This window comes from Canis aureus, chromosome 29, assembly GCF_053574225.1.
Source record: "Canis aureus isolate CA01 chromosome 29, VMU_Caureus_v.1.0, whole genome shotgun sequence".
Classification (NCBI taxonomy): domain Eukaryota; kingdom Metazoa; phylum Chordata; class Mammalia; order Carnivora; family Canidae; genus Canis; species Canis aureus.
This window is the reverse complement of record NC_135639.1, coordinates 17818082-17830723: the sequence shown is the minus strand read 5'-3', so window position 1 is coordinate 17830723 and position 12642 is coordinate 17818082. Positions and strand designations below refer to the sequence as shown.

The window sequence follows — 12642 nt, the reverse complement described above, 5'->3', positions numbered from 1 at the left end:
AGGTAGGTGCACCGGCCCCAGAAAAAACACATTCCAATTTTTTTTTTGATTTTTTTTCCAATTTTTTTTTTAAACACATTATCCAGTCCAAACAGAATGTTTCAGCCAGGTATTTGGCTAGGTCCTGACCTAAAATAGTCTTCTCTCCCAGGCTATATATTCTAACTCCTTGAGGGCAAAAGCACCTATCATAACATCAGGGAATCATCGAACGTTTAAGGGCTAAACGCATAGTGTAGGCCACAGATTTTATAGTGAGGCTCAAGGTCAGAGAATGAATGGAGAAAAGGCAGATGAAGCCAAGTTAAGCACCAGCTCATAAGAGCTACTCTTAACGTTTCATTGAGATAAACTTATGATGTGGATGATTTCACCATTTTATGGCTGAGGAGGTTCAGAGAAGTGAATTAATGTTCCAAAGTCAAACAGAGTTCGAAGCTGTAGTCCATGTGCTACTGAAAACCATGCTGCAACTACTCCTATGCAGAGTTAGCCTTTCTTCAGATTTTTTTAGGAAATTTCCTAAAAAAATTTAGGAAATTTCCTAAAAAATCACATTTTAAAAAGATTTTTTTTATTTATTTATTTATTTATTTATTTATTTATTTATTTATTTATTTGATGGAGAGAGAGAGAGAGAAGCCAAGGAGCAGCAGAGGGAGAGGGAGAAGCAGGCTCCCCACCAAGCAGGGAGCCCGATGTGGGGCTTGATCTCAGGACCCTGGAATCGTGACTCTGACTCACCAGAGGCAAACTTGCCTCAATTCCAGATGAGGCTAGAGGCGCCCGGGTGGCTCAGTCGGTTGAGTGCCAGACTCTTGCTTTCAGCTCAGGTTGTGATCCCAGGGTCCTGGGATGGAGCCTGGACCATCCCATCCTGGGATGGTCCTGATATTTCCTAGGCTCTCAATCCATGTTCTGTGAATGAACACACGAGTTTTGGAGTTTGGAAGGTCAGGCAGCCACTGCATGGCTGTGGCCAGGTCATGGTTTCAACCGTCTTTGGGGGAGCAGGTCACAGATCTGCAACTCTGTGGGTCAGTCTATTTTATGAGGTTGTGAGTACCTGCGGGCAGGATGCAGGGGTAGGGTAGGGTCGGAGGAGAGAGCTGCATCAGAATTCAGAGGTGCTCGATGCCCTCTCCAATGAGAAATCCTCTGTTTCCACAGAAATGAGAAGTTGTGAAGACTTTTGCTTGTAAGTTGGAGGGCAGTTAGAGTATAAAGGTCCCGATCCCCTCCCCTCTTTCAGGAAGCCTCAGGATAGAACATCTGATACTTGATAAGAAGTCAGAGACTGAGGGAGGTGGGGGCGGGAAAGGGAGCCGGTCCTCCTGAGGACTTCCCACGTACCAAGCATTGCACTGGAGGGGACCGCGTAGGGTATCCCTTTCAAGTAGGGACTCTTACCTGTCCCTTCCTGTGTGCAGTTGAAGGAAACGGATGCTCAGTGATGTTATGGGACTATCCCTGGGTCACCCAGGTGGTGACCCAGGTGACTCTTCCTCTGACACCCAAATGGGCAATGGCCTTGAATGTCTGCTGCTAGAAATGAGACTGTTGGCAATAAAACTTATTGTTTGCACTTTGAATCTGTGACTCCTGACCACTGGCGGACCAGGGAGTACGAGGGCTGACTCTGCAGGAGCCCTGGCAGGAAGGTCTCTTTCACAACAGTTTGCATCACTGCTTTTATCCTGCCTGGGTGACAGGGGCCTAGCACTTTGTCCACACTATCTTTTTACAGGCTCTCTTATCAAGTCCAGTGGACTTCTGGTACCGATTCTCCTGACCCCACTTCTTTCAGAATCCATTCGGTCAGCAACAAGCTCGGGAAGCCTTTTGGGGTGTTAACTGAGACAAAGTTTTCCACAGGGTAGGGCTGCTGGGCTGTGGTTTGTTGGAGGCACCCTGGTAGACCAAGGTTGACTGTGTCAATCTGAGATCCAGTGGGATTTATCACTGCCTGCCACCAGCCCATGGGTGGCTCAACCATCCTATGCTAACTTCATGGACTGAGTTCAGAGGCTTTTGGTATTTGATTTTGAGGACTTTTTTGTGAAATACCACTCAGCTCAACTGGTCAAGACTTGGCACCCCAAGACTCTCCAGTGTTTGTGAACTGATATAACTTCTATCATCTAGTATCTCCACCAGGCCCAGATACTGTATCCTTCAGCCTTCTTTTTTTTTTTTTTAAGATTTTATTTATTCATGAGACACACACACGGGGGGGGGGAGGGGGGAAGAGACACAGGCAGAGGGAGAAGCAGACTCCATGCAGGGAGCCCGACATGGGACTCCATCATGGGTCTCCAGGATCAGGCCCTGGGCTGAAGGTGGCACCAAACCGCTGAACCACCCAGGCTGCCCTCCTTCAAGCCTTCTTAAAGGCTTCTTCTTCCCCACACCCTTTCAACTAAATATGGATTCTCTACTTCCACCAGAAACATCCGTTCAACCATTTCCCTTTCCCAAATAGGATGTGTTCCTCTGCACATGGCAGAGTGCTGGGCACCCAGTTGGTCCAAGACCTTTGTTTGCCTTACTGAAATATATAAATTTATAAACAAATTTAAAGCACAGAGAATAATCTAATCTCTTGCCACACACACACTTCTCCTGTCCACCTGTCCACCAGATGCTCCAGAGGCTGGGCTATATGCCATGGTACGTTTGTGTACTGCCTGGGGAATTGTTTTTAGGTCCTGGTAGACTATTAAGCTTACGGGAGCTTTCCCCATGCTGAACACGCTGCTTGGCACATAGTATACTCAAATGCTTGCGGCACCAGTGACCCTCGAGCTCATTCAGGTCGAATTGCTTAGCGTTGCCCATGCCATGGCATGAAGCCTCTGGCTGTGGCATTTCTGAGAAGAGGTGGGCCCCCTTCTGCTGACTCTCTCTAGTTAACTTAAGCCACTGGTGAGTCAAAGGGATAAGTGGCTCCCTGGCACCCAGTGGATTCCCACTGTACCTCAGGCACCGTGCCCGATGCAGTAGAATCTGAAGGCTGAGACCACCTCTGCCTGGGAGCCCTCACGGCTGGGGTATCCACTGAGTCATAGGCAGCTTACCAAACCCAAGGCTGAACTGGTTCTGCTCCAGTCCGTACAACTCTCCTGAGCTCTGGTCCCTGGAGCTTTCCCTGTGTGATTCAGCAGCAAAGATCTTACCAATGGATATGCATCAGAAACCTCATGATTTATTTATGTGCTTGCTTGCAGGCCAGGAAACCTGTTTCAAGCCTCTCCCTCCCCTCACCCTGCCAGCTGCCCTACAAAGTGGAGTTGTTGGATATGGCCTAGCAGTTGGGCTAGGAAGGGCAAGATGTGTGACCTTAATATCCCTTTCCTGTTTTAATTATTGAAATGCTCGCAGAATCTCTCCATGGTGTGGAAATGACTGCTTAGTCACCCTCTGGGTTTGAATAGGGATCCCCTTTGGTGATGCTGACTCCCCTCTCTGTCCTGTATGACCTTGAGGAGATAAGAACACCTCTTCCCATCTGCCTGGGCACATCCCATGGTGTGTGCACCTTGGAGCGCCCTGGGTGCCAGGCCCCAGATGGAGAGAGCCCCTGCTTGCTGGAGAAGCCTAATGTGGGCAGTGACCTGAGCACCTGGGTGCCTGTGACTGGCTAGAAAGTCATCTGCAGACTCATAGGTCAGGATCTCATGCCAACCTCTCTTCTTAGCTTCTTGCAGTGAGTGTTGACAGATGCCCTGCGACTCAAACTTTACCTTTGGCCTAGCTCTTCATGTGCTAAAGAAATGAATGAAAAACATTTCTACCCTGGAGCAGCTGTCCAAACCAGCTTGCTCTGCAGTTGACAGGCTTGCACATGACGTGAGTGCTCGAAATGTGTGTTGAATGTGGCTTTGGTGGCGAGAAGGCTGCACTTGCAGAAACCGAGCTGAGGCTGTATTCTCAGGCATGTTCACATGAAATGCCGCCAACCAAGGTGGTGGAAGTTTGTGAGTCGGCTGTCTCGGTCAGAGGTAGGGTAACTTAGAGTTGTTGGTTTTATGTTCATTTTTTTTAAGCATGCATATTTCAGATTAAACAGTATCTACTCTCAAGTCATTTTTTCAATAAGACCTACTTGAAAACTTATACCCCCTGCTGTCCACAATCGTCTTTCCTGATTCTATCTTTTTAATTCCATATACTATATAATCTAGCTCTTGTTCAGATTTGTTATCAAACTCACCAATAAAATACAAACCCACAAGGGGAGGGTTTTTACTGCTAGATCCCCAGCTCCTGGAATGATGCCAATATATAGTTAAGCCCTTAAATATCTTCAGCTCAATGACCGAATACTCAAAACTTTCTGGAAAATCCATTTAGGACTTATCCTCTTCCATCTGTCTTTTCCTGTGAGGAATATACTTCTAGAAACACAAACACGTACACGTTTGTCCAAGTGGTTCTTTTTTTTTCTTTCTACATGGCAATTTATCATGGAGCTCTTTCCACATCAGTACACACAGATCTGCTCTATTGTTTTTAATACCTGCCAAGAGTACCACTGTGTAGACATGTTATAATTTATTTGGCTATTCCACCAAGGGGGTCTTTCTTGGTCTCTGGCATTATAAACAATCCTATAGATGTAATGATGATGAACATGATATCTAATGCCTTAGCCTATCCAACAGGCACTATTACAAGTATTTTACAGGCATATTAACTCCTTTAATTCTGGGATAGATATTATCATTGTTTTTTTGCAGATGAGAAACCACAGAGAGATTTTCTAACCCAGGTCAGATAGAAGATGATCACGTAGGGTATAAGCCCAAGTAATCTGACTCAGAGCCCACATCCCAAACCAGTACCTTACACAGCCATTTGTGATATATTTCACTGAACTGATGTTTTTCTCCAGAAGTTACTAGTAGGGTCATTATGTCAAAGGGCACAGATTTTAAATTGTGGTAGAAGGAAAAAGGCACATCTTGAAGGATAACCAAATTTATGTTTCCCTGGTTAAGAGTGCACTTTACACTATTTCATCATTGCTAATCTTATGGATGAGGAGAAGACGTTTCCTTTAAATTTGCATTTTTTTAACTACAAGCAAAGATGAATGTCTTTCTGCAATCATAAATAATCTGTTCAGCTGTGAATGTTCTGGTCATGACCTTTGCTTTTTGTTTTGTTTTGTGTTGTGTTTTGTTTTTCATTGACTTCGAAGCATTCCTTTTGAGGAAATGAGCTCTTTAGACAGGCAAAGTACTTGATACATGTCCCAGTTTATCTTTGTCTCTGGTACCTTTCCTGAAGGGCAAATATTTTTAAAAATTTTATGTGCTCAAACTTGCCAATGTCTTCATTTATCACTTCTGGATTTTGTGTCTTTCTTGAGTCTTCCTTGTGCCATGATTATAAAAAGAATCCCTCATACTTTTTATCTCCAAATACTCATGGTTGTCATTGTTCCATATTTCAGTCTTTGATCCACGTTTAACTATTTTTGTTGTGGGAGTAAGATAGTAATTGACTTCATGTCTTTTCTCTGAGTAGCTAGCCAGCTGTCTCTATACTCTTTTTTTTTTTAAGATTTTATTTATTTATTCATGAGAGACAGAGAGGCAGAGACATAGGCAGAGGGAGAAGCAGACTCCTCATGAGGATCCTGATGCGGGACTCCATCCCAGGACCCTGGGATCACAACCTGAGCCAAAGGCAGATGCTCAACCACTGAGCCACCCAGATGCCCCTATATACTCTTATTTAAGTGAAAAAATCTATCTTTATTTGAAATGCAATTTAGTATATAATAATATATCCACTAGGAGTTTCAAGATGATTTTGTTACATAGTTTTGTCCAATAGAAAACTACCCTAGCATTATGGAAGCAAATTTGGTAATGTTTAACTGTCCTCCCTCCCCAATTCCTGTTATTCTTAAAAAATTTTCTGACTCTTTTTAATAAGCTTTATTTTTCTGGGTGAGCTTTAGAATTGGCTTTTTAATTCCCATTGGTCTTTATTAGAGTTGCATTAAATGTATAGACACATTTAGGAATATGGAGTCCTCTTGACTGCTTTGAGTATGTATTTGGAATTTTCAAACCTTCTTATTTCCCTAAGATCTAAACTTTTTAAACAAAGTGTTTACACATTTTTTTTCTTAATATGCAATTGTGAATGACATTTTCCCCATTATTTTTGAATTAGTTATTTAAATGAAGTTAAGGAAAGCTATTGATTTTCTGGCTACTGATTTAGTAACTGGCCACTTTACTGAATTATTTCATGGCTTCTAAGGAGGTTATATTCATGTTGCATGTTAAGGAAAAGTTTATATTCATAAAACTGTCAGTTCATAATGTTCTTTTAACCTTTTACCATTACTTTGCAATTTTTCTAGAGCTATTGACTATGTGGTTAAGAATAGAGATGGAGGTTTCCTAAGTTGAGGGTGGCAGGAATCTAGGGGGGCTGGGCTGGTGACTTAAAACCCAATCAAGAAGGCAAAACCTTCATATACAGTCTTCTAAATCACACACAAGCCCCTCTGGAGTCATTATGAGTTGTGAAGCCTTGGGACCTAGTCTCTAGGAGAAAGCAAGTCATTCAGTACAGAAGAGTGTGTTAACAAATTGGATAAGAACTTGGTGACTGTGGTCTCTCTTTTAATGAGCTCTCTATCACCACAGAATGAGTCCATACATGTAAGGGAACAGGGAAACCAATTAAATTTAAATTAGTATATCACTTTTTAGAAAGTAGATTGTTCCTCCCAAAAGTTCATAATTGAAATTTATATCCCATTATTGCACAGAAAATAGTTCTCCTGGCCTAAAAGCAAAGATAATTTGTCTTATTGTTCTTTGAATTCCAGAAACCTAGGGTAACCACAATTATTTATTTCTAGGCTGGGTTTCCTGCTCACTTACTACTGTAGATGACTTCATTTGATAAGATTCATCCTTTAGATTCTTTCAAACACAGAGGAGTATACTCATTCTGAGTAGTCTTTGATTTGTGTTAGAAACACATCCTTTTCACCCCCTACCATCCCTAATCCAATACTGTGCCAAAGTAGAAGTTTGATTTAGAAGTACCCATCTCAAGATTGGTCAGAGTGATTTTTTGATGATTTAAGATTTGGGAGCTTGGGGGTGGGAAATTTTACTAAGGGAAATATGGGTTAACAGAGTATTTGAAACAGACAATTCTGTACCAGAAAACTGGTCATTTATTCAACAACCACTGATGGTAAGCTAACTATGTGCCCAGCATGGTAGAGGCATTAGAGACACAGTAGTGAACAAAACAAAAATCTCTGTTCTAATTAGAATATCAGTTCAGTGGGGGCCATGGATGATAAGGGACCAGGACTATTTCAGAAAGTGAACAGCATCATAGAAAAGAGAACACAAGGTTCTGTGATAGTGATTGGAGTGGAAAGGGTGATGTTTAAATAGGATAATCAGAGAGAGTGAGTTTTTGAGGAAGTGACATTTGAGTTGAGGCCCAGGTTATAAGCAAGGCACAACCATTTCAAATCTGGGGAATAGTCTTTTAGGAAGGGGAAGAACATATACAGAAGCTCTAAGGGAATTGACTTATGGTTGAAGAGCTGAATACATGTAGAAAAATAAATTTTTGAAAGGAAAGGGGCTATAAAACAAACATTATTTGTAGGCTAAAGGGATAGCCTGAAAGCTTCATAGCAATAAATATAGTTGACCAAAAACTAGAGTAGTCCAAGGGTCCATCTAAAGGACTTCATTCAAAGAAAATGAGACCTAGTGAAGAAATGGTAGCCCAAATCCTCAGAGGAGCAAAACTCAGAGCTGAATATAGGAAGGTCCAAACCTAGGTATCGCGGTCCTGGGAGTTGGAAAGCAGGTGTTAAGGCAGAAGGCAGAAGGCATCCTTCAGCTAGCTTGGGAATTAAATGTGTTAGAAGCTAGTAGATGAGGGAATACCTACCACAGAGGAGGGGGGGCCCTGGAGTGAATCCTGGGGAAGGACTGGGGACAAATGGACATCCTGGTGTGTGGGGCTGTGGTGTGTCCCTATCACTATATCAAAAAGTGAAGGAAGCTTTCCACATGGGGCCATCCTAATGTGTAGTATGGCTTGCTCATCCACCTGTAGATGACCTGGAAGAGGAGCTCCCATGTACAGTATAACACATCCTTACTGCCATGATACTTTTCTCTACCTCATTTTTTTTTCCCAAATAGTAGTGTAAAGGGACGAGGAAATGCCACCACATCAACTGCTTGCAGGAGGTCCCAGGAAATGACCAAACCAGAACTGTAATCTGAGTGACATTGGACATATGACAAAAGAGATAGTGTTTTCTCTTCTCATTTACTTGAGCATATCTGGAAGTGTTAGCAGATTCTAAAGGTTAGAGGGCTAACCAGAGCTTCCCGGTCCAGTAGTGGTAGAGCCCAAAAAGTTTTACCATCTCTTGGGCCCTCAGCTTCTCCTAGCTAAACAGTGAGAGAGTCACATGATATGTGGTTGCAAATCGTCTCTGGTACTAGCATCATGAGGTTGAAATTGCGTGTATGTATAAAGGTGATCGAGGGATGCCTGAGAGGCTCAATGGTTGAGCGTCTGCCTTCAGTTCAGGTCATGGTCCTGGGATCAAGTCCTGCACTGGGCTCCCCACAGAAAGCCTGCTACTCTCTCTGACTATGTCTCTGCCTCTCTGTGTGTGTCTCTCATGAATAAACAAAATCTTTTTTAAAAAAGCTATCAAGATAGTAAAAAGACTATAGAATGGAAGAAAATATTTGCAGATTATGTATATGAGGAGGGTCTAGTATCCATATATATAAAGAACTCTTACAGCTCAACAACAAAAAGACAAATCACCCAATTTAAAAATGAGCAAAGGACTATAATAGACCTTTCTTCACAGAAGAAATACAAAGGATCACCAAGCACATGACAAGACTCTCAACATCATTAGCAATTAGGGAAATGCAAATCAAAACCACAATGAGGTGCCATTTCAGATCTATTAGGATGGCTATTATTAAAAAAAAAAAACAAAAAAAAAAAACACAAAAAAAACACAAACCCAGAAAATAGCAAGTGTTGGTGGAGATGTAAAGAAATCAGAACACCCTGTGTTGTTGTTTGGGATGCAAAATGGTACAGCCACTGTGGAAAACAGTTTGGTGGTTCTTCAAAAGGTTAAATGCAAAATTACCATGTGACCCAGTAATTACACACACTCCTACATATTTACCTCAAAGAACTGAAAATTGGCATTCAAAACAAAGTCTGTATACAAATGTTCATAGATAGCACTGGTCACCATAGCCTAAATGTGGAAACAATCCCAATATCTATCAGCCGATGAATGCATCAGTAAACTGTCTCTCCATATAGTGGAATATTTACTTAGCCATAAGAAGTGTAGCACTGATATGTGCTACAACATGGATAAACCTTGCAAATATTATGCTTAGTGAGAAAAGTCAGACACAGAAAGTCACTGTTACAGGTTTCCATTTATATGAAATATTAAGAATTTGTAAGAACAAATTCTTCAATTATTCAAATTGAAATAAAGTAAATTAGTGGTTGCCAGGGGCTGTGGGGGTGGCGGGAGGAGGGAATAAGCGGGCACTTGGTTTTCTTTCGGGGTTGAGAATGTTGTGGACCTAACTAGAGGCGATGGTTGTACAACATCATGAATGTGCCGAATACTGCTAAATTGTACATTTTAAATTGGTTAATTTAGTCTTCTGTGAATTTTACCTCAATTTTTAAAAAATGTGAGGCAGCAACGAGGAACCGTCTGAAATTCTGCACAAATCCTGTTTCAACTGGCTTGGTGATTTGCCATAGCAAACAAAGTGAGTAAGCTCTTTCAGTTGACAAATAGACACATCCTTCAGTGTCTTCTGCAAATAAAATCCCTTGCCAGCATAAGCAAGGTATTTCATTCTCCTGAAAACGCCGTCTTCACATTTATAACTATCCTTCTCGTTTGTAACAAAGGATCCATCTCTTCCATTTGCGGGAGGTGCAACTGCAGTATGTCTTAAAGGAGGGCTCAGGAGTTGACACACCATGGTCCAGATTAAGCCAGATATCTTTTTGTTTGTCCCATACCAGACCTACTACTTGAGCCAATAGTTAAAATTGAGGTTTTACAAAAATCCAGTGTTCTAGATTTTCTAGGGAGAAAAAAAATCTAATCTGGTGATCATGGGCTCACATTACAAAGTGGTAACAGTCAGAGAGGGGTGACGCAGGTGTTGCCCTTAGACTGATCCTGGGTTCTCTCTCTCTCTCTCTCCTCCCCTCCCCTTGTGCTACTCCTCCCTGGTCCCACACTGCTACCTGAAGCAGAAATTTCACCTTTAGATCCTCCTTGAAAAAATTGTTTGCAAAGTCTCTGGTTAAAATGTAAATCTGCTCTCTGTAAGAAAAAAGCCAAAATCCTTAGGTCAACAATTTCTTCCCTTAGCTGAGAAGGGGAGTAAAGGTTAAGAATCTCTTAATTTGAAGGTGTGATTAAGACAGAGGAGAGAATTCTAGGTCAGAAGATACTCCAGGATGGGGGGCAGTGTCTCAAGCTGAGGGTGCGTAGGATGGCCAAGCACAAATTAGGTCTCTCTTCTTCTGGGTGCTGCTCCCCACTCTGCCAATTTCACAATTTTCCCTGGGACACCCCATTCCCCATCTGGGAAAAACAAAGTTCTACCTGGCTGGCTCTTGAACACATTCTGACTCCTGGACGTGCCACTTGACCCTACAAATCCGGATAAGGCTTGATTTAAAAAATCTCAGCTCTCAGAATCCTGGCAGATGGTCACAATAGCACCAGTTGTGAGGTAACCTAGCACCTATGGGGCCTCACTTTTGTTTTTGTTGTGTCTTCTTTTTCTTGCCCTAAACACAATGTGGAAGAAACCAAGGAGTGGGGGCCAGTCATCCCAGTGTTTGGAAGTTCAGCTTTCCTCCATAAAATGGAAAGGGATTGCTCCAAATTCAAGTAATAACCTGTCAGGGAGCAGAAGAATGCCAAGATGACTGACATGATTACCAGACTCCATAGCCTTTGTTAAGGTGAAGTGTTTGTCTTCTTGGAGAAAGTTCCAGATGCCAGCTGATGGCAGCTGCCCCCAAGTTCTCAGGGCAACTAGGATCTTGATCAGATCAAACTTTGTATTGAGCATGCTTTGCTCTCTTGATTTTTAAGTGGGAAACTTTGGCCTCATCTCTGAGATCTTGTTCTATAGGGCACCGTGGTAAACTTTGAAGAATGCAAAATCTGAATTTTCTTTGCTGTTACCCATAAGGTTCCAGGCAGGTTTGGTCTCCCTGAACTCTATAACTGGACTCCTGAGGAAAGAGGAGTAGTGGTTTTATAGATTTCAATGGGGAAGCAGCAGTGGGAAGTGGTACGTGACCGTGGACAAGTTGCTTTACCCCTAGGAGCTTCAATTCTTCTCATCTCTAAAATGCTACTTCATGACATTGGTTGGATGGAACTCCATGATCCATGCAAACAGCCTGGTCTGAAAGCTGTCCGGGGCAAGAGTTGGAAGAGATGGCCTCAGCCAAAGTTCCTAGGACCTGCCCAAACACTAGTTCCTGCTACCAGAGCAGTTCAAAGCTTGCCTTGGCTGGAAACTACAAGAAAAGCTGGGTTGGGGAAAACCTTTGTGGTTTCAGTTCCTTGAGATCTCTTCCTGGCCTAAATCTTTAATGCTCACTTGCTACCATGTGCTGGGTCCATTCTCTAGCACCTTTTCTGTGAACAGGGCGGACGTTGCCTCTGGTAAAAATGGTTTCTCTTGGCTCCCTGGAGGAGAGGGCATTGGACATAGCAAACTGAGATGCTGTTGCTCTCTGAGACTCTAGCGATGCTTCAAAAAAGAAAGCAATGCATGAGGCCTATCTGGTCAGCAAGAAATGTCCTTCATACAGAATGCTTGAATTTTAAACTCTGTTGAGTCACCTCTACAGATGTTCTCTTCTCTGCGTACTAGAGAAATCCAAGCCAAACAACCCCTCCTTCCCCCTGGTTGGCCTGGACAGGTGAAGGTCTCTAGAGGGCCCTCCTCTGACTACCAGCTTAGGCTGGAGCCAGAAAGGTTTCTTCTAGGCCCTATGGGCCCCAGTTAAAAGGGCAGTCATTTCATAAAATTGTCTGGGAAATGATTAACTTGTTTCCTTTGATATTTTCTGCCTTTCCTTTCTCCCTCTGCTGTGGGAGGACAGTCAAGTCGCAGGAGTGGAGAAAGCTATTATTTTCAACATTGCTAAAGTCAACAGTGAGAGAAACTCTGCTTCTAGAGAGGTCCAACCCCGGTTTTTGGAGGGTTAGACGTTGAGGTGTGTGTGTGTGTGTCCTTTTCTAAACACAACTATCGAGTAAAAATTTCAGCCATTTCCTCTAACTTTTTTCTTTCCTTTTTTTTTTTCTTTTTAAAGGCCTGAACTTCCTGCTGCTACTCACAAAGATGCTTTTTATCTTTAACTTCTTGTTTTCCCCACTTCCAACCCCGGCACTAATCTGCATCCTGACCTTTGGAGCCGCCATCTTCCTGTGGTTGATCAATAGACCTCAGCCCGTCTTGCCTTTTGTGGATTTGGACAACCAGTCGGTGGGAATTGAGGTAACCGAACCAATCCTCTACC

The 12642-nt window shown here is 42.7% G+C and overlaps 1 protein-coding gene across 4 annotated transcripts in view; it reads left to right on the top strand.

Annotated features, from left to right (window-relative positions):
- ACSL5 (acyl-CoA synthetase long chain family member 5) overlaps positions 1-12642 on the top strand; it is a 40960-nt gene that overhangs the window by 3666 nt on the left and 24652 nt on the right. For 2 of the 4 annotated variants that reach the window (XM_077877628.1, XM_077877627.1), the window contains exon 2: positions 12436-12620. In XM_077877628.1, the coding sequence (XP_077733754.1) occupies positions 12465-12620 (156 nt within the window). In that variant the 5' untranslated portion in view covers positions 12436-12464. Of the gene's footprint in view, positions 1-10914; positions 11065-12199; positions 12337-12435; positions 12621-12642 lie in introns of those variants that run through there. The other 2 variants (XM_077877631.1, XM_077877629.1) reach the window with 2 other exon arrangements.